We start from the raw sequence: 20,888 nt of genomic DNA on the forward strand, positions 1-20,888 counted from the left end.
GTGTCAATGTAAACTTATCAATTACAATAAATGTAACATTCTGGTGGGTAATGTTGATAATAGAGAATGCTATGAATTTGGGGAGTATATCTTCTTTTCAGTTTTGCTGTGAACTTAAAACTACTCAAAATAAAGTATTTTTAATTTTAAAAAAGTGGTTAAGATATATATCTAATAAGCATATATTAGAAAGAGCTTTTATTCCCAACCATATAACAGAAGTTTTGTGTCCTTAGAAAAGTTATTTAATTTCTCAGAACTCCAATATTGTTATCTATACATTGAGAAAAACAGGGCTAATGATAGCTACCTTATAGAGATTTATATTTAACTTGTTTGTTTTGGTTTGGTTTACAGGCAACAATTGGTATTGATTTTTTATCAAAAACAATGTACTTAGAAGATCGAACAGTGAGTAATGTTTTCCATGTGCAATTTTCTTCAATACTCTAGGATAGAAAGCGGTGATCAAGCTATAATCAATGATTGTCATCATAGAAAGTACTTAGCAAACTTGCCAAAGTTAGTTTACAGGTCTTGAGAAAAACTTATTACAGATTGCATGGGTCTTAGCACTCTGACTTCTTAACCCCAAGTGAAATCCAAAAATCAGAGAAAGCCAAGTTATTTATAAAACCCTGAAGGCCCTAGGCTTGTTAAACAGAATTCGTCATCCTGATTTAGAAAAAATGGTAACAAATATAGCATTTGTTTAGAGATATTTGTATAGAGATATTTAAAGCTGCTATAGACCTTTTGAATGCACTAGGAAAGATTTCATTTGAATTTGACAAAACTTGTGAACTTCAAGGTTTTATTTGTCAGAATATGATATATACCAAAGTGAATAGAAAATGGTTAATATGTCAAATTTTAAATAGAAAGAATGTGTATTTATTTGTTGGATTTATCTTCCATCTTTAGGAATGTTTCCTTTAAGTACAATGTAAATTCTGTATCTCTTGAAGGTTTCTATCACCTAAACAGTGACTGTCTTAAATACAATATTTTGGGATCTATACCCCAAAACATTTTATATCTAATGCTATTTCTTATAAGTGTGTGTTTTCTTTTGACTGTTTTCTTTTATGTTTTAATATAGTAGCATGCCATTTCTTAAAATTTGAAAGCTTAGAAACAGCTTTATAATGGTAAAATAACTTAATGCCTGTTTTCAGGCTTTTCTTTCTCAAATGTAAAAAGTAAAAAAGTAAAATTTTTATGTAGGGTTGCAAAAAGATAATCCTCTTTTTTATTAGATTATATATAGTGGTCTGGGAAGAAGTGTGTGGGAGAAACATAAGCACAGTAGTCAGAGACCCAATTTCAGAGTGTTCCAGACCCAATAGAAAAGAGACACATTTTAGCTTCTGAGAGTCTTTCTGAGAAGCATTAATTCCTTTTTTGTGATAGCCTGGGCTGCTCATTGACTTTTCCCTTTTATGCTTACTGTTTGAACATGAACAAAGTCTACTTTTTGCTATCCAGAAGGCATAGGATTCAAAAAGAGGTTATAAAGAGGGGGGTGGAGGTGGGGGAGGAAGGAAGCTGTATTTCTGATTCTGTAAAGAATTTGCCATTGCCATTTTTAAGTCATGTATTTTCAGATACATTTTTATATTATTCTCTTTTGGAAAAGGAAAGTTTTGTGTTTTCATTCCTCACATCCCTGCAACCTTTTGCATGAGTCTTTATTTTACCTCCTTTCTGCCCCCTTTAAAAAACATTATTTCTTTTTTATTTTTAGTATGAATTTTTTTTTTTTTTTTTTTTTTTATTCATTTTTTCCCATCCCACAGATCAGGCTGCAGCTGTGGGATACTGCGGGTCAGGAACGTTTCCGTAGCCTCATTCCCAGTTACATCCGTGATTCTGCTGCAGCCGTAGTAGTTTACGATATCACAAGTAGGTATTTTGCAATGGGTTGACCTTCTTGCTTGTTTGACTGATTTTGTTGTTAGGTACGATTGCAATTATGGGACACAGCAGGTCAAGAGCGGTTCAGGAGCTTGATTCCTAGCTACATTCGTGACTCCACTGTGGCAGTTGTTGTTTATGATATCACAAGTGAGTGGGGGGGAATTATGCATTTCTAATCTTCTTTCAACCTGTAGCTTAGCTGTATGCATGTTCTTGTCTTGTGCTTGTTTTCAATACTGGCATGCAAAAATGAGTTTAAATGAGCAAACCTTTTCACAGATTGGCTAGGTCAGAAATATTTGCTTGGTGTTTGTACAAATACCATTTATTTCTACTGTGCCACATTTTTTGTCCTGGAAATTTTCCTTTGGGTTCAATTATGAATTCTCTCCAAGGCTTTCTTAATATCCTATTATCCCTAAGTCACATCATAATTATGGTTGGAAGAACATCTTTTTTATTTAACTTGATCTCAGACTTCTCTAAAATAAAGTAAATCTGCATTTAAGCCTCTTGCCAAGTTTTCCTAATCTTCCAAGGCTTCTGTTGAGGCTATTAAAAACTTCTGCTAGCCTATTTTCCCCTGCTTTCCCCTTACAGCCATTCTTTTTCTATAGAGGAAGGCAGAGAAAACATAATGTGCCATCTTATATTAATCATTTTCATTTGAATATCTGGATTCTATGATTGACTGGCTTGCTTTATTGCTAACAAATTACACTTTCATTTCTCCCCAAGAAAATAAATAGGAGACTAAAGTAATGTTCTTCCTTTTTATTTTCCCTAGAAACTGAATAATGCCTTTAGAATTTTATGTGACTAAATGTTCCATGGAGCATTGGTGACTGATAAGGAAATGCTCTCTGATTAAAATTATCTTTATAATTATTTTTAAAAATATATTAGGCAATATTAAGCATCATTCCATCTAGTGGTCCATAACTTATAGAAAAATCAGAGGCCTTCAAAAACATAGCAACAAACATTGATTTGAGTAATAATATTCTCATACATTTTTACACAACTGCTCAACCAGAAGTCATATCTACTTAATAATAATTGCAATAGCAGAATTATAAATTACAAGTTTGCATTCAGACTTTTTTTTTTTTTTTTTTTTGGTTAGGTGCTATATGCCATCTTTTCTTGAAGCTTTACTTTGGGTTGCTACTTGTTTAAAAAACTGTATGTTCATTATTGTGCATTGACATATTTTGCAGCTTTAAAATGTTTGTGCTTACTTTAACCAGATCAAGTGAATTGTATGTATTTTTCTTTAAAAATTGTGCACATGAGGTTAAGATATTAGTAAACTATTTTCTTTAGCTACCATAAAAATATTGAAGTGTTCTACTTAGAATCTAGTGCTAGAAAAGATGGATTTTTTTAAACAAGTGATTCTGGTGCATTAAACAAACTTCAAGTTAAAGTGATCACAAACTGAATAAGAATGCAAATAGAGTGGTGTTGAAAGCTATTTAAAGTCTTTCCAAATTTTCTGGATGTGTTGGGTCTTACTGGCTGACATACTTTTGGAGATGCTTTCTTTGTCATGTTTGGTATGTGTAAGTAATAAAAAAAAAAAACACATTGTGGCAATGTAACACCATATTATCTGCCATAGCTGTCCTTATATTAAAAAATATTTCAATTACATATAGTACATTGCACTCATTTAGTTGTGTTCAACATTTTAAACCACTAATAAAAGGAACGTTGAGGATTTTATATTTGTGATATGTTTAGACTATTGACAGTTATACTCAGATAAAATGGAGTTATGTTAGAGGCACATTAAAAGTGGGTCCTAATGTGCCAGCCTCCTTTCAATTTCCAGGGCTTTTTTCCCTCCCTCTCTCTCTCCCTTCCCTCCTTCCTTCGTTTACATTTCTTGTTTATTTTTTGGTCCATCATGGGGGGAGGCATTTATAATAACATTGATGTCTCTATTCACCCTTTTATACCAGATGTTAACTCATTCCAGCAAACTACAAAATGGATTGATGATGTCAGAACAGAAAGAGGAAGTGATGTTATTATCATGCTAGTAGGAAATAAAACAGACCTTGCTGATAAGAGGTATGGAGTGATTTTGTATGTATATGAAATGTTTGGTTTTTTTAAGTAGTCTGTTACTTTTAATGTTACTGAAGAATTGTTTTTAAAATAACGTATTAAATCCTTAAGTTTATTACCCCCCCTTTTCTTTAGTGTAGGAACCTAAAATATAAAACATTAAACTCAGCCCTTAAATGAAAATGAGTATTTTTGTTTTATAAAAGCCCATGTATAAGTAACTCTTGTGCAAGATTTGTTTACATATAAAGCTAAATTTTGCATTTATAGGCCTCATAAATATGTGCAGCGTTCTGTTAAGGAACAAAATGTTTCCCCTAGCTGGTTTGGCTTAGTGGATAAAGGATCAGTTTGGTCAGGGCACATGGGTTGCGGGCTCCATCCTCAGTAGGGGATGTGCAGGAGGCAGCTGAACAGTGATTCTCTCTCATCATTGATTTTTCTATCTTTCCCTCTCCCTTTCTTTCTGAAATCAATAAAAATACATTTTAAAAAATTATTAATAACAACTATATACACACTCTTTTGGTAGTCTTCTTATAAATATTAATTATAATTCAGTGGTGTGTTTTTTTTTCTTTTTTAAGTTGTCTGGTTGAACCAGACTATGTAGTTGAACTGAATAGTTTGATTGTGATACCTTAGTCAAATGAGGAAAGCCATATTCAAGTCACAGGATGCAAAATCTATTAACATTCACTGTCAAACCCATGGCTTCAATATCTGCTTTTAGCATTTCTAAGTAATCTTGATGTTCTTTCTGCTTTAAATAGTCTTCACCATTTTACTTAATAGTATAAGCTTTTACTACTTATTTATTATTTGTTCATGAGTCATATTGAAATTCAGGTAATAAACTTGTGCTATTAATTAAAATGTTGCAAAGAAATCCACTATGTTCAAAGATTTGTGGAAATGTTAAGCCCATTGCTGGCCAAGGTACTTCATTTGGAATTGGCAGTACATTGACAGAAATTTTATAATAATTTAAAAGTAAATTCAAAGTATGTTTTCATCTTTTTAAAAGTCTTAGCCGAGGACATTTTTCCATTGATTTTCAAAGAGAGTAGAAGGGAGGGGGAGAGACAGAGAGAGAAACATTGATGTGAGAGAGAGACATCGATTAGTTGCCTCCCGTATGCGCCTGTAACCGAAGTAACTGCCCTTTATTGGACTCAACCCTGGACCCTTCAGTCCACCGGTCGATTCTGTATTCACTGAGCCAAACCGGCTAGGGCTAATCTATTCATTATGAAAAGTTAAATGTCACTTTCTTTGAGAATTACCTTTTTGGGGATAAAACATGAAGGAAAGGCTAGAATATATTTTTCAGTGTCTCAGTTTAAGTACCTAGGATGTTCAGTACTCTCTTTCCTATAGTCCAGTGATCCCCAAATGTTTCAAACCTGGTAATATGGCTTATTAGAACCTCTTTAAAGATCCTGATTATAGCCAAAACTGGTTTGGCTTAGTGGATAGAGCATCGGCCTGCAGACTAAGGGGTCCCAGGTTCGATTCTAGTAAAGGGCATGTACCTTGGTTGCGGGCACATCCCCAGTAGGGGGTGTGCAGGAGGCAGCTGATCGATGTTTCTCTCTCATTGATGTTTTCAACTCTATAACTCTCTTCCTCTCTGTTAAAAATCAATAAAATATATATTTTTTAAAAAGATCCTGGCTATAAAGGATCATGGTCAATTTTTTAAATTTGGGCGGTTTTAACCGTATTTCTAGGTACTATGACAGTCTAAAATAGGGCCCTTGGAAATCTATTTTAGAGAGTTTTCCTTAGTGATTGTGACAGAATCAAACCACAATTGGGGTCATTGTTATAAGTAACATTCAACCATTTTATTAGGGTTACTTATAGTTCTGCAACTAAAAATAGTTTTTTTTCCCTGGAATCCTTCACATATAGGGTTTACAGAGTAAAAATCATTCAAGAAGTATTTATTAAATATCACTTGTTTCAGAGGATGATACTTTAGGGTGAACAAAAAAAGACAAGTCTTCACAGAGTTTTTATTGCAGAGAGTGAGCCACACAAAATAAAGCAGGGAAAAGGAATATGAAATGTCAAGTGTGAGTTTGAAATATTAAATGACATAGCAGTAGAAGATCTCACTGAGAGAATGGTGACTTTTGATTAAAGACACTAAGGAAGTTAACTATGCAGATATTTTAAGGAGGAAAGCCCCGAGGCAGATGGCTCAAAATGCAAGATCCCTAAATTGGTGACTATTCTTAGCTTTTTTGAGGAACAGCAAGGAGGCCTATATAGCTGGTAAAAGAATGATGGAAAGAATAATAAGCAATGAAGTTAAAAAACACACACGCAGTAATGAAGGCCAGGTCATGTAGGGCAAACCTTGTCTGGTGATCATTGGTCAAATTCAGATATATTTTGAAGATAGAACTTTCAGGATATATTGATACAGTGGATGGAATACATGCTGATGGGTGGAATATGGGGGCTGAGAGAAGGAAAAGGATGACACCTATATTTTTGGTCTGAGTAACTCATTAATTGAGATAGGAGAGACTGCATAAAGAATGCTTTGGAATGTAATATCATAACTTCAGTTTTGATCATTTTAAGTTTATAATGGTTATTAGATATCCTAATATCTTCTTAGGTGTCAGGAAGGCAGTTGGATATGAGTCTAGAGTTCAGAGCATGGTCTAAGATAGATATGTAAGATTGGGAGTCATCAGCATATAGATGGTACTTTAAACCATGAGACTGTGTGGGATCACCAGGGGGACTAATTGTAGATAGGAAGTTTGAGGGTCACTTATTATTATTATTATAGAATTATTATTTTTTTAAAATATGCTTTTATTGATTTCAGAGAGGGAGGGAGAGATAGAAACATCAATGATGAGAGAGAATCATTGATTGGCTGCCTCCTGCACACTTACACTGGGGATCGAACCCACAATCTGGGCATGTGTCCTGACTGGGAATTGAATGGTGACCTCCTGTTCAACCATTGAGCCATGCCTGCTGGGCTGACAATTATTTTTAGGAAATCCACACTCTTAAGCATTCGAGGCTAAAGGTTTATTAGATTGTCAACTTTCGCTGAAACCGGTTTGGCTCAGTGGGTAGAATGTCAGCCTACGGATTGAAGGGTCCCAGGTTCGATTCCTGTCAAGGGCATGTACCTTGGTTGCGGGCATATCCCCAGTAGGGGGTGTGCAGTTGATCGATGTTTCTCTCATCGATGTTTCTAACTATCCTTGTCCCTTCCTCTCCGTAAAAAATTAATAAAATATATTAAAATAACAAAAGATTGTCTTTTAAATTGTTAAGAAAAAGTATGTTATTTAATTTTATATACATACACAAATTTATAGAGCTAAACATCTATGTTGCCAGCTAGGTACTTGGAACACCAAGATAAATGAAATAATCTTATACTTGAAGAGCTTACATTTAAAAAATATATATATATTATTGATTTTTCACAGAGAGGAAGAGAGAGGGATAGAGAGTTAGAAACATCGATCAGCTGCCTCTTGCACACCCCCTACTGGGGATGTGCCCGCAACCAAGGTACATGCCCTTGACCGGAATCGAACCCGGGACCTTTCAGTCCGCAGGCTGACGCTCTATCCACTGAGCCAAACCGGTCCTGGCGAAGAGCTTACAATTTGAGACACGGCTAATTATTATAATACATCACAAAATGTCCTCTAAAATAAGTATTAAAGTATTAAACTATGTATCAAGAGACTTCAACATAAATGTATGGTTTTTTTAACCTCACCCTAGGATATTTTTCCCTTATTGATTTTTAGAAAGAGTGGAAAGAATGGAGGTGGGAGGTAGCAGGGGGATACGTACAAAGCGATGTGAGAGAGAGACACATTGATTGGTTGCCTCTTGCACACTAACTGGGGCCAGGGATCAAAACTACAAACCAGGTACATGCTCTGAACGGGAATCAAACCTACAATTCTTCGGTGCATGGGCCTACATGCTAACCATTGAGAAACACTGGCCAGGGCCAACATACATGTCCTTTGACTTGCTTTTTCACTTGCAGATATTCACAAAATCCAGCCTCCAGAAATGATCCACAGTGTACAAAGTAGTAAGCACAAAGATCTTTATAGCAACATTTTTCATATTAGTTTAGAATTTGAAACCAACTTACATTTTAACAGTTTGGGAATGGTTATATAAATTATAGTAGAAAATGGCCCTCGCCAGTTTTGCTCAATGGATAGAGCATCAGCCTATGGACCAAACGGTCCTGGGTTTGATTCTGGTCAAGGACATGTACTTTGGTTGCAGGTGCCTCTCTGGCCTGAATCCTGGCCTGGACCCTGGCCCAGGCTCATGCAGGAGGCAACCAATCAATGTGTGTCTCTCACATCAGTGTTTCTGTCTTTCCCTCTCTCTTCCACTAATATCCTCAGGTGAGGGTTACCAAAAATTAAAAAATAAAATAGATAAAAAATAAATTACAGTAGCAAATTGACAAATGGTTTAGCCATAAAAAATTATTTTACATGAAGTTTTTAATCACAAGATTAAATACTTATGGTCTAATATTAAGAGAAAATAGCAGGCTATTGAGTTTAAAAAAATAAAAAAGTTATAGGATGAGCTCAGCCACGTAAAAGCAAATCATTAAAAAAATGTCTTGATATAACATACACATACAAGTACACAAATTTTAAGTGTACAGCAGCTTGAATTTTCAAATTAGTCTTGTCTGTGTAACCAGCACCCATATCAAGAAAAGTTACTTTAGAACTTTGTTTCTAATCTTTATAATAACATCTTTCAAAAAGAAGTATTTGGTGTTTTTTTTTATTTTTCTACAGGCAAGTATCAATTGAGGAGGGAGAGAGGAAAGCCAAAGAGCTGAATGTTATGTTTATTGAAACTAGTGCAAAAGCAGGATACAATGTAAAGCAGGTAAGTGTTCTTTGGAGTATTTACCAAATTGAAAACACATATTATGAAATAACTAGAGGCTGGGTGCACGAGATTTGTGCATGGGTGTGGGGCGGGGGGGGGTCCCCTCAGCCCAGCCTGCACCCTCTCCAATCCGGGATCCCTTGGGGGATGTCTAGCTGCCAGTTTACAGGATTGGGCCTAAACTGGCAGTTGGACATCCCTCTCACAATTTGGGACTGCTGGCTCCTAACTGCTCACCTGCCTGCCTGTCTGATTGCTCTAACTGTCCCCCCTCTCCCCCGCCAACCTGATCACTCCTAACTGCCTCTGCCTGCTGGCCTGATTGCCCCCAATTGCTCCTCCTTGCCGCCTGATCGCCCCTTACTGCCCCCTGCTGTCGGCTTGGTTTCCGCTCACTACCCCTCCTCTCCTCCCCACCTCCCCTCTCCCTGCCGGCCTGGTCACTCCCAACTGCCCCCTTTTACTGGCCTGGTCACCGCTCACTTCCCTCAACTGTCCATGTGTCCATCCCCCCCGTTCCCCCCAGCTTGGTCACCCCATGCAGCCTGCTGTTCAGTTATTTGGTTGTACCTCACTAACCTCCCTGCTGGCCTTGTCCCATGCAGCCTGCTGTTCTGTTGTTACTGTGAGGGTGTCCTGACCAATTTGCATATTACCCTTTTATTAGTATAGATTGTGTGAGTATTCTATTCTATAGTGTAAGGTTTTCTTTCCGTTAGTAACAGTAGGCCTCACAAACTAGTTTATTAAACAGTGAAAAACATAAATATATGTTTTTGGACAAAGAGAAAAAGACTTACCAAGCTAGGTTTTGGACAAAGAAAAAGACTTCCAAACTTCAAATCGTGTACAGGAAAAGTACTTTATTATGATTGTAAGATTGTGTGATTGCAAGGTTGTAAACTCACCATCCTCTCACTACTTCCCTGCTGCATTGTTTCAAGGTAACATTTCTTATTTTAGAGTTTGATAGTAAGATTATGATAAAAGAAAGCAAATATTGCTGTCAGGAATGGTATATTGCTTATTGTGATGAAAGTACATCGAGATTATTTTACTCTTAACAAACTACTAGTGTGTTAACAGTGATTATAAAAGGAGTGTTTGGTGGGGAGGGTGGGGGGCAGGAAAATATCTGGGGACCTCACATTGTCAAACTTTTCTAAAAGATGAAGTAGCCCAAAACTCACCTGCTTAATTCTTCAGGGCTATATATAATATAGAGTAGTAGTTGAAGATTTATAGTATTTACAGTCTAATAAATTATTATAATTATTATTTATTTTCACCAAGGATTTTTTTTAAAAGAAACATCGATCTGAGAGAGAAACATTGATCAGTTGCCTCCCAGATGCACCCTAACTGGGGATAGAACCCTCAACCTGGGGATGTGCCCTGACCGGGAATTGAACCCAAGAACCTTCAATGTATGGGAAGGCGTCCCAATCAATTGAGCAACCCTGGACAGGGCTAAATTATTATTTTTTATTCTAGGTAATCAGTAGAGGGTTAAAGTAAAATCCTTTAAAATGAGTAAGTAGAGCTTTATGAAAAACTGTCTATATTGTTTTCATTTTGGACACTTTTATTTCCCATCTCTCCTTGCTATTAAACATCCTATATAATAAAAGGGTAATATGCAAATTTACTTAACAGCAGAAAGACTGAGAATGACCAGTTGCTATGATGTAACTCACCATCAGGGGCAGATGCTCAACACAGTCGCTGCCCCCTGGTGGTCAGTGAACTTTCACAGGGCAGCCCCACTCAGCCAGAATTTGGGTTATGGCTGGCAGTGGACGGAGCCTCTCCCACCTCGGCTGCAGCGCTAAAGATGTCGAACATTCCCCAAGGGCTCCCAGGCTGCCAGAGGGATGTCTGACTGCCAGCTTAGACCCGATACCCCCAGGAGCAGGCCTAAGCTGGCAGGTAGAGGGATGTCTGACTGACAGCTTAGGCCTGATTCCCTGGGGAGCAGGCCTAAGCCAGCAGGTGGACATCCCCCAAGGGGTCCCAGACTGCGAGAGGGCTCAGTCGGGCTGAGGGGACCTGCCCCCCATGAGTGCAGACAGATTTTCTATGAAGTTCTTTACCATACCTTCAGGCTATTTTAGTGATAAATGACTCTCTTCTGTGTTTTTACAGACACCTGACCCCTGTCATAGAACTTACCACATTATATTGAAATTACCTCTTCCATCAAAGAACTTACCACATTATATTGAAAATATCTCTTCTATCAGAATTGTATATTCCTAGAACATATCAATGTGTATGGAATTTAGCACGTGATAAGTAACTGAGCCTATAGGAGACATTAACAAAGAATTTGAGTAATAGAAGTTACTACAACATTATCATATGTTACTGTTCTAGGACAAAGCAGTAGGTAGCTTCATCTAGTTTTCTCTATTATAGACATTTTAATAAGGATTTAAACCAGTTTATTATATGTCAGAGTATGGCCTTTCCATGGGACATATTCCTGTCTGGGTTAAATCTAAAGCATTTGATCTCCCTAATCCTAAGTAGCCTCATAGTTTGAAAGTTCTAAAATCATCATCCTTCTAAATTTAGATAACTCCTTAACAGCTTTAAGTGTAATTTACATCCATACATTTCACTTATTTTTTTTTATATATATATATATTTTATTGATTTTTTTACAAAGAGGAAGGGAGAGGGAGAGTCAGAAACATTGATGAGTGAGAAACATCGATCAGCTGCCTCCTGCACACCTCCCACTGGGGATATGCCCACAACCAAGGTACATGCCCTTGACCGGAATTGAACCTGGGACCCTTCAGTCCACAGGCCAACACTCTTTCCACTGAGCCAAACCGGTTAGGGCCATTTCGCTTGTTTTAAATGTACAGTTCAGTTATTTCTAGTGAATTTACATTGTGCAATCATCAGCATAATTTGATTTTAAATCATTGTTATCTCTAGACACATAATTTTTCCTAAGAGCCTGAACCTACAGGCAGATGTAGCTAGAAGTCAGGGTGGAATTAATACCCCTTTTCCAGAAAGAAAATGTCCTGGCAAGGATGCTTCAGAATGCCTATAGAAAGTGGATGCTTAATAAATACTAGTGTGAGGATTTAAAATATGTTACCTACTGTAATGACCCATACTTTATCCTGATATAGCATACGCCTCTGTTAGTAGTATATTATTGCCATTTAAGAAATGGGTTTTTCTTTAATGATTATTTAAAACAACTTAAACTCCTGCCAAAACTGCGGATTGAAAGGTCCCAGGTTCGATTCCGGTCAAGGGCATGTACATTGGTTGTGGGCACATCCCCAATGGGGAGTGTGCAAGAGGCAGCTGGTCGATGTTTCTCTCTCATCAATGTTTCTAGCTCTCTATCCCTCTCAATGCCTCTCTGAGTAAAATCAATAAAATATATATTTTTAAAATAAAAAGTAGCCGGGACCGGTTTGGCTCAATGGATAGAGCGTTGGCTTGTGGACTGAAGGGTCCCGGGTTCGATTCCGGTCAAGGGCATGTACCTTGGTTGCGGGCATATCCCCAGTAGGGGGTGTGCAAGAGGCAGCTGATTGATGACTCTCATCAATGTTTCTAACTCTCTATTTCTCTCCCTTCCTCTCTGTAAAAAATCAATAAAATATTTTTTAAAAATACATTAGTTAAAAACTATAAATTAAAAGTTTTTGTCCTAGAAAATGGATTAAGTTTTTACGTGTGTGATTTGTTTGTAATAATATTTTACAAAACAATTTCTTCTTACCCAGGATTTTCAGCTTTGCGCAGTATGTTTTTTAAAAATATTTTTTATTGATTTTAGAGAGGAAGAAAAAGAGAGAAAGATAGAAACATCAGTGTTTAAAGAGAATCATTGATCGGTTGCCTTCTACCCACCTCCCAATTGGGCAGTGAGCCCCCAACCTGGGCGTGTGCCCTTTCCAAGAATTGAACCAAGACCTCCTGGTTCATAGGTCGACGTTCAACCACTGAGCCATGCTGGCTGGACTAAATAGGTATTTTAAAATGCTTTCATTATGGTAAGGTCTACATAAGGAATGACCTATAAGCCATATCCTTGAACACAGCATTTGGTAGTCTTCCACCTTTACTTGATGCCATTTGTTAAATTTTCCCTGCCAATTATCACATTTCTCTCTTTTCCACAGCTCTTCCGACGTGTTGCAGCAGCTTTGCCTGGAATGGAAAGCACACAGGACAGAAGCAGAGAAGACAGTATCCTTTCTGTTTCATCGGAGAATGTTGTGGTTATCACTAGTCTTGACAGCTCCACTTGGTTGGCTAAGGAATATTATGCCTTTTATAGTCAAAATAGATGGTGAAGATCATAGAAATTGAGGATTTTTTTTTTTTATAGCAAAACTAGTGGCCCGGTGCACAGATCTGTGCACATTGAAAGGAAAATAATTAGAAGAAATATTTTAATATTGTTATTTGCCCTTTCTCCCTCAGCGCCTGGGAGCCTGGCCCCGCCACCCCAGCCACTCACCGCCTTCAAGGTCAATAGCACCTATCGCCCCAGGTGCTAAGGGAGCAGGGCGGAGGTCTCGCTGCCCCTGTTGGTTGCCACCTGCGGGGGCCCAATTGCCAGTTGCCCTGTTGCCATCTGGCTCCCAGGTGCTGAGGGAGCCAGGTGGCGCCACTGCTGCTGGTTGTCCTGGGATCGGATCAGCAGGGCATCGGCTCCCGCCTGGCTCCCTCAGTGCCTGGGAGCCCATTGGTGGCGGGGCCATCAGGTCCCCACCCGGTAACCAGTGGCTCACACCCACCCTGGCCTGGCTCCGCCCACTCACCTGCTCCGCCATCCCGCCCTGGTCCTACTGTCCTTGGGGCCCATCTGGACCTGAGGCTCCTCCACTGCCACCTGCTGCCAGCACAGCATTGCCAACATCTGTCATGTTCCATGCCACCCCCTGGTGGTCAGTGCACATCATAGCAAGCGGTCAAACTCTTGACAAGACTTCCCATTGAGGGGACAATTTGCATATTAGGCTTTTATTATATAGGATGAGATCTGGTTATCCAAGTGTATACTTGCTCCCCTGCTGCTCATTACAACTAATCAATGAGAGAATTTGTATTTGCTTGCTTGATTGATTATTATTATTTTTTTTTAAGCTTTTATTTATTTCAGAGAGGAAGGAGAAAGGGAGAGAGAGAAATAGAAACCTCAATGATGAGAGAGAATCATTGACTGGCTGTCTTCTGCTCCCCCCACACTGGGGATTGAGCCCACAACCTGAGCATGTACCCTTGATCAGTATCGAACCTGAGACCCTTCAGTCTTCAGGCTGACACTCTATCCACTGAGCCAAACCAGCTAGGGCTATTTATTTATTTTTAATCTTTATTGTTTAAAGTAATACATATATCCCTTTTTCCCCCCATTGACCACTAATATCTCCCCCCCTTCTAGGCCTTTACCACCCTATTGTCTGTGTCCATGGGTTATGCATATATGCATACAAGTTGATCTCTTTCTAGTCACCCACTCTCCCCACCTCCCCCCTGAGATTCCACAGTCTTGCCTGATTTTTTAATGAGTAGGAAACTCTTAGAAATTCAGTCTTTTCTTTTTTAAACCTCATTCAAGGATTTGATTTTTAGAGAGTGAGGAAGGGAGAGAGAGAAAAAAAACACCATCAATCAGTTGCCTCCCATATACGCTCTAACCAGGGATTGAATTTGCAACCTATTGTTATACGGGAAGATGCTGCAACCAACTGAGACATCCACCTAGGGCCCAACCTTCTCCTAAATTTGAGTCCTATCGACTGAACATTTACCCCACAGTATGTATCATATTTTCTTCCCCTGCTTTTTCTAACATTCAAGTTTTCTATTCGGCATAGGCAGGAAATAACTCTGTCTGGAACTTTATTGTGGCTTCTGCTTTCAGAAACAATACATAATGAAGCACATCAAATACCATTTTTTTCAAAAGATTTTAAATTTTTATATTTTCATTATTTGTTATATATTTGTCTTCTAGTGTTTTTCTATATATAGACATTTTTATTAAGCCATATAATTTAAGCACTTTGTGTTCAGCACATCTCTCTTCTAAAAGTTTTGTTTTCTAAGTTTTTTATTACTTCTTATAGCATAATGTATTCCACAGAATTAAGTCCCATTATTTATTAAATTCTTTCCCTGTTGTTGGAACTCTCTTGTAGGTTAGTTTCAGATTTTTATTATAGATAATTCCATAAGGAACATCATCTTAATAGGGTTTCTTGCTCCTGCTTAGGGTAGATCCTGTGAATAGAGAGGTTACCCTGGCTGCATATAGTAGAATATAAGCAAATTTATACTATTAGAGCCCTTTGTTGTATGGGGAGCTAGCTAAATAGTAAGTAGTGGCTGTTAATAGGAATGGGAGGGAGGGGTTACCAGAGATATGTGTTCAGCAGAATTGGAATTGTACTTTCCCATTTATAGGTCCTTAACTTTTGTTTCAGTGATTGACATCAAACTGGAAAAGCCTCAGGATCAGCCAGTCAGCGAAGGAGGCTGTTCCTGCTAATCCCTCTTGGCCTCTTCACCTTTTCTGCAGAAGCTCACTGCTTTGGCCCCTTACTCCTTCATTGACTGCAGTGTGAATATTGGCTTAAACCTTTTCCCCTTCAGTAATAATGTATTGCAACTCATCATTGCTGCCTGTCTCGTGGAGATGATCTATTAGCTTCACAAGCACAAAAAAAGTCAGTGTCTATATTATTTATATTTTACAAAAAGTCAATTCCAGCATATTCCAGTGATAATTTTAAACATTAGATACATTTTCTTAACTTTTTTTCCTTTTTAATGTTATGATAATGCATTTCAAAATGATGGAAATCTCAACAGAATGTGGCTTGGTTAAGGAATAGCTGTTCACAGTAGCATTTGCCTACCTACTTGACCTCTCCCTGCTTTTTTCATCTCTCCCTTACCCCATTTCCTATTCTTACTCTCCACTCCTGAAAACAAACAAGAAGTGGCAAAGCATCAGTCAGACCAAGCCCACTGGAATAATCTTTCAATTTTAGTGATACCACTTGCTTTAGGCCTTGAGTTAAGATGTCCAAAATTATTCTTGAGCACTGAAGTAAATTATTTAGACTTTATTTGAGGTCAAAACTCAGTTATCATGGTAGGCAGTACTCGAATAAGTGTTCTGGTGCATCTTTAAATGAGTCCTAATGAACATAGTACTTATGAGTAATGAACAAAATATCTATTTCTGACCAAAACTAAAGACCCTTTCACATGTTAGACTCTGGAAGAGAAAAGTAAAACAGAAGAGGTTTTTTTTTATATTTAACTTTTCTAATGAACTGTCTTTTCCAAGATTCTAAAATTGTCAAGATAGAGTTTTTGTTTGTTAAAAAAAATTTTTTTTTAAGTAATAGATTTCTCCTGTTGTTTTTTTTTTTTTTTTAAAATCTTGTTTTGTTATTTTTAAATGCTGTGCAGGCAAGGCACTATAGAAATAAAATTCCAAGAAGAACCAGTGAAAGAATTTAAATTTAGCACCTTGGTCAAAACTATATCCAATAGAAATGATGATATCTAAAGCTTACCAACAAAAGAATCCTTAACAGAATAGCAAATACTTTGCTCAGGATATTTGGGGTCAGATTGAAAATGGCAGGTTTTCTTATAAGCTTCTAGAGGCAGATCTGGAAAAGCATACATAGAAGAGGGTAAGAGAGAATGGAAATAAAACTCAATATTGCAGATTTATGCCTTATTTTTTAGCTTTTTTTTAAATGTTGGGTCTTTCAGGCTGGTTTTGCTTTTTATTAGATCTGTAAAGTTTGGTTAATTAACTAGTAATTTAGTTTTATATTTAAACTACAATTAATCTTTTTCTTTGGTGATATTTATTTCTTTGCCTTTTTTAAAACTACTTTTAATTTTAGATGTTTTGTTTCATATATTTAGAGCTTCATCACCTCACCATGGCAATATGTATTTCCCTAAAACACTGCAAACAAATATACTAGGAGTGCACCATTTTAATCTTTACTAGTTATTGTGAGATTGCTGTGTAAGTTAAACACATTTGTAAATACATTATTTGCAGGAAGAAATTTTCTGAGTTATAGCTCGGGAAAAGCCTGCTGAATTTATGTTGTAAGCATTACTTAACACAGTATAAAAATGGAAAAAAAACAAAAGTATCTTCATAGTTCCTCATCCCCCTCATTACAACAAAACCCTTAACTGGGAGAACCTTATTCTCCTCTCTTTCCTCTTCCTCCTCCACTTCCCATTTATTATCACCTTCTAATATTCAGAGAGCACTTGGATAATGGGTCTGAATAGAGAAATGTTTTAAGATAATTGTTAGCCCACATACCAGTAACTTATACTCAAAGATGGGATGGAGTTGTAAAGTGCTTTTATAATTCAATATTATTGTTAAAGGCAAGGGTTGACTCTTTTGTTTTATCTTGACATGGCATGTCCTGAAATAAATATCAATTCAATATGGCAAATGGGTCATATTCTTTATTTGGAAGAAGTTGTGATTTCTGACATGGGGGTGATTGATTTCCTACATTGTAGCATTTGATTCTTTTTATGTATCTTTAAGACAGTAGTAACCAATATGCTGCTTTTAATATTGGTATTTTTATTTAGCTTAGGGTTCTTAAACTGAAGTAGTGAAATGTATTCATAGCCCAGATTTTTTTTTTTTTAATAAACACAATTTTGCTGCCAAAAATATATAAATAAAATACAAAAGAAAACAATTATTGACTTTGTTTCCCATTCCTGCCAAGGTTGTAAATTAGCATGTGTTCCTTACTTCTCTAGAACTATAGAGGGGAACATAAAATCTAGGAAAGTAAAACAAAAAAAAGTGAAGGAGAGTGGCTGCAACTTGAAAAACAGGGCTACCGATGGATGCAATAATAGGATGTATTAAGAAAAGTTGTTTGCCGGCACCGGTTTGGCTCAGTGGTTGAGCATCGGCCTGCGGACTGAAGGGTCCCGGGTTCGATTCGGGTCAAGGGCATGTACCGTGGTTGCGGGCACATACCCGGTAGGGGGTGTGCAAGAGGCAGCTGGTCGATGATTCTCTCTCATCAATGTTTCTAACTCTCTATCCCTCTCTCTTCCTCTCTGTGAAAAATCAATAAAATATATTTTTTTTAAAAAAGAAAAACAGAAAAGTTGTTTAAGCCATGATTGGTTTGGCTCAGTAGGTAGAGCGTTGCCTGCGGACTGAAGGATCCCTGGTTAGATTCCAGGCAAGGGCACATGCCCAGATTGTGGGATTGATCCCCAGTAAGGGGCATGCAGGAGGCAGCTGATCAATGATTCTTTCTCATCATTTATGTTTCTATCTCTCTTTTCCTCTCCCTTCTTCTCTGAAATCAATAAAAAATATACATTTAAAAAAAAAAAAAGTAATTTAAGCCCTAAACAGTTCGGTTCAGTGGATAGAGCACTGGCATGCAAACCTAAGGGTCCAAGGTTTGATACCCCTCAAGGGCACATACCTTGGTTGCAGGCTCCTCCCCAGCCTGGGCTCTGGTCTGGCCATGTGCAGGAAGCAACCTGCACATCAATATTTCACTCTGTCTTTCCCTCTTTCTTCCAGTCTCTGTAAAAATCAATGGAAAATATCCTCAGTGAGGATTTAATAAAAAAAAAAAAGTAGTTTTGCCGAAACCGGTTTGGCTCAGTGGTAGAGCGTCGGTCTGTGGACTGAAGGTCCCGGGTTCGATTCCGGTCAGGGGCATGTACGTTGGTTGCGGGCACATCCCCAGTAGGGGGTGTGCAAGAGGCAGCTGTTGATGTTTCTCTCTCATCGACGTTTCTAGCTCTCTATCTCTCTCCCTTCCTCTCTGTAAAAATCAATAAAATCTATTAAAAAAAAAAAAAAGTAGTTTAAGTTCAGCTTTTGCTTTCTCACTTTTAAAAAAAAATATATTTTATTGATTTTTTACAGAGAGGAAGGGAGAGAGATAGAGAACTAGAAATGTCGATGAGAGAACATCGACCAGCTGCCTCTTGCACACCCCCTACTGGGGATGTGCCCGCAACCTATGTACATGCCCTTGACTGGAATCGAACCTGGGACCTTTCAGTCCGCAGACCGACGCTCTATCGCTGAGCCAAACCGGTTTTGGCTGCTTTCTCACTTCTAACCCCATCTTTGCCTTGGGACAAAGATCTTAAACTACTACCTTACCACTGAATCCAGCCTGCTACCTGATTTTTTGTTTTGATATGTTTTTGATTGATTTTGAGGGGGTGGAGGGAGAAAGGGCAAGGGATGGAGAGAGAAACATAATTGATAGGCTGCCTCATGCATTCTCCCTTCTGAGGATCCTACCCACAATCAGGGCATGTGCCCTAACGGGGAATCAAACTAGTGACCTCTTGGTTCCTGAGTTGATGCTCAATACCTGTTTTTTTGTTTTGTGTGAGTGTGTGTGTGTTTAAATATATTTTTATTGATTTCAGAGAGGAAGGGAGATAGACGGAGAGACATCAATGATGAGAATGATTGATCTGCTGCCTCCTGCACGCCCCACATTTGGGATCAAGTCCACAACCCAGCCGAAACTGGTTTGGCTCAATGGATAGAGCATCGGCTTGGGGACTGAAAGGTCCCAGGTTCGATTCCGGTCAAGGGCATGTACCTTGGTTGCGGGCATATCCCCAGTGGGGGGTGTGTAAGAGGCAGCTGATCGATGACTCTCATCGATGTTTCTAACTCTCTATCTCCCTTCCTCTCTGTACAAAATCAATAAAATATATTTAAAAAAAAAAAGTCCACAACCCAGCCATGTGCCCTGACCAGAATTGAACTGTGACCTGCTGGTTCATAGGTTGACACTCAGCCATGGAGCTACCCTGACTAGGCTGCTACCTGTTTTTAAAAGTAAGTTTTATTGAAACTCAGCCATGCAGCCCAATGGGCTAAAAATATTTACTATCTGGCCCTTTATGGAAAAAAGCTGATCCCTGCCTTGGCATAAACCATAGCTGTTCCCTTTATTATAAAAACTGAAGCCATAGGCCAGACTACTGGTGCAGGTGTCCACAGCGGTAATATTAGGGCAGTATAAAATCCCTAGTTAATGAAAGGACCTGATCTTTCAGTCCTCTCTTTTTCCTTTTAAAACATCAGTTAATGGATATAATCTAGGGAGATTGCCTCTAGTAAGAACTGCTTCTTCCTAAACTAGGTTTACAGGCTTCTTTCTCTTAGTATAATGTTTTCAGTGTTCATCCATGTTGTACCATGTATCAGAATTTTATTCCTTTTTATGGGTGAATAATATTCCATTGTGTGTATATGCCACATTTTATTTACTTATTCATCTGTTGATGGACATTCACATTTTTACATTTTGGCTATTTTAAGTAATGCTGCTATGAACATTGGTATACGAGTGTCTGTTTGAGTCATTGTTTGCAATTTTTTTTTTTTTAGTAAAAACAGAAGTGGAATTGCCGAGTGATATAGTAATTCTATATTTAACTATGTTTAACTTTTATTTTTATTTTTTATTTTTTATTTTTAAATATATTTTTATTGATTTTTCACAGAGAGGAAGAGAGAGGGATAGAGAGTTAGAAACATGGATGCAAGAGAATCATCGATCAGCTGCCTCTTGCACACCCCCTACTGGGAATGTACCCGCAACCAAGGTACATGCCCTTGTCCGGAATCGAACCCGGGACCTTTCAGTCCGCAGGCCGACGCTCTATCCACTGAGCCAAACCGGTCCTGGCTATGTTTAACTTTTAATCATTAACAAGTCCATTGTCATGAATATTTTCTATGTTTTATTCTAAGAGCTTTTTAGCGTTAGGTCTTAAGGTTAGGTCTTAGGTCCATTTTAAGTTAATTTTGTATCTAGCTTAAGGTAAGGGTCCAACTTCTTTTTGTTGTTGTTAATCCTCATTTGAGGATATTTTTTTCATTGATTTTT

At 37.8% G+C, this 20,888-nt stretch overlaps 1 protein-coding gene across 2 annotated transcripts in view; it reads left to right on the plus strand.

Annotated features, from left to right (window-relative positions):
• The window catches only part of RAB6A (RAB6A, member RAS oncogene family), a 45,357-nt gene extending 27,928 nt beyond the window's left edge, over nucleotides 1-17,429 (plus strand). The window contains exons 3-8 of one of the 2 annotated variants that reach the window (XM_084893444.1): nucleotides 358-411; nucleotides 1,962-2,067; nucleotides 3,888-3,999; nucleotides 8,835-8,928; nucleotides 13,092-13,158; nucleotides 15,405-17,429. In XM_084893444.1, coding sequence (XP_084749570.1) covers nucleotides 358-411; nucleotides 1,962-2,067; nucleotides 3,888-3,999; nucleotides 8,835-8,928; nucleotides 13,092-13,158; nucleotides 15,405-15,469 — 498 coding nt within the window. In that variant the 3' untranslated portion in view covers nucleotides 15,470-17,429. Of the gene's footprint in view, nucleotides 1-357; nucleotides 412-1,799; nucleotides 1,906-1,961; nucleotides 2,068-3,887; nucleotides 4,000-8,834; nucleotides 8,929-13,091; nucleotides 13,159-15,404 lie in introns of both variants that reach the window. The other variant, XM_084893445.1, reaches the window with a different exon arrangement.
• Nucleotides 17,430-20,888: the final 3,459 nt, after the last annotated feature.

This window comes from Pipistrellus hanaki (genome assembly GCF_964339955.1).
Source record: "Pipistrellus hanaki genome assembly, chromosome: 9".
NCBI lineage: Eukaryota > Metazoa > Chordata > Mammalia > Chiroptera > Vespertilionidae > Pipistrellus > Pipistrellus hanaki.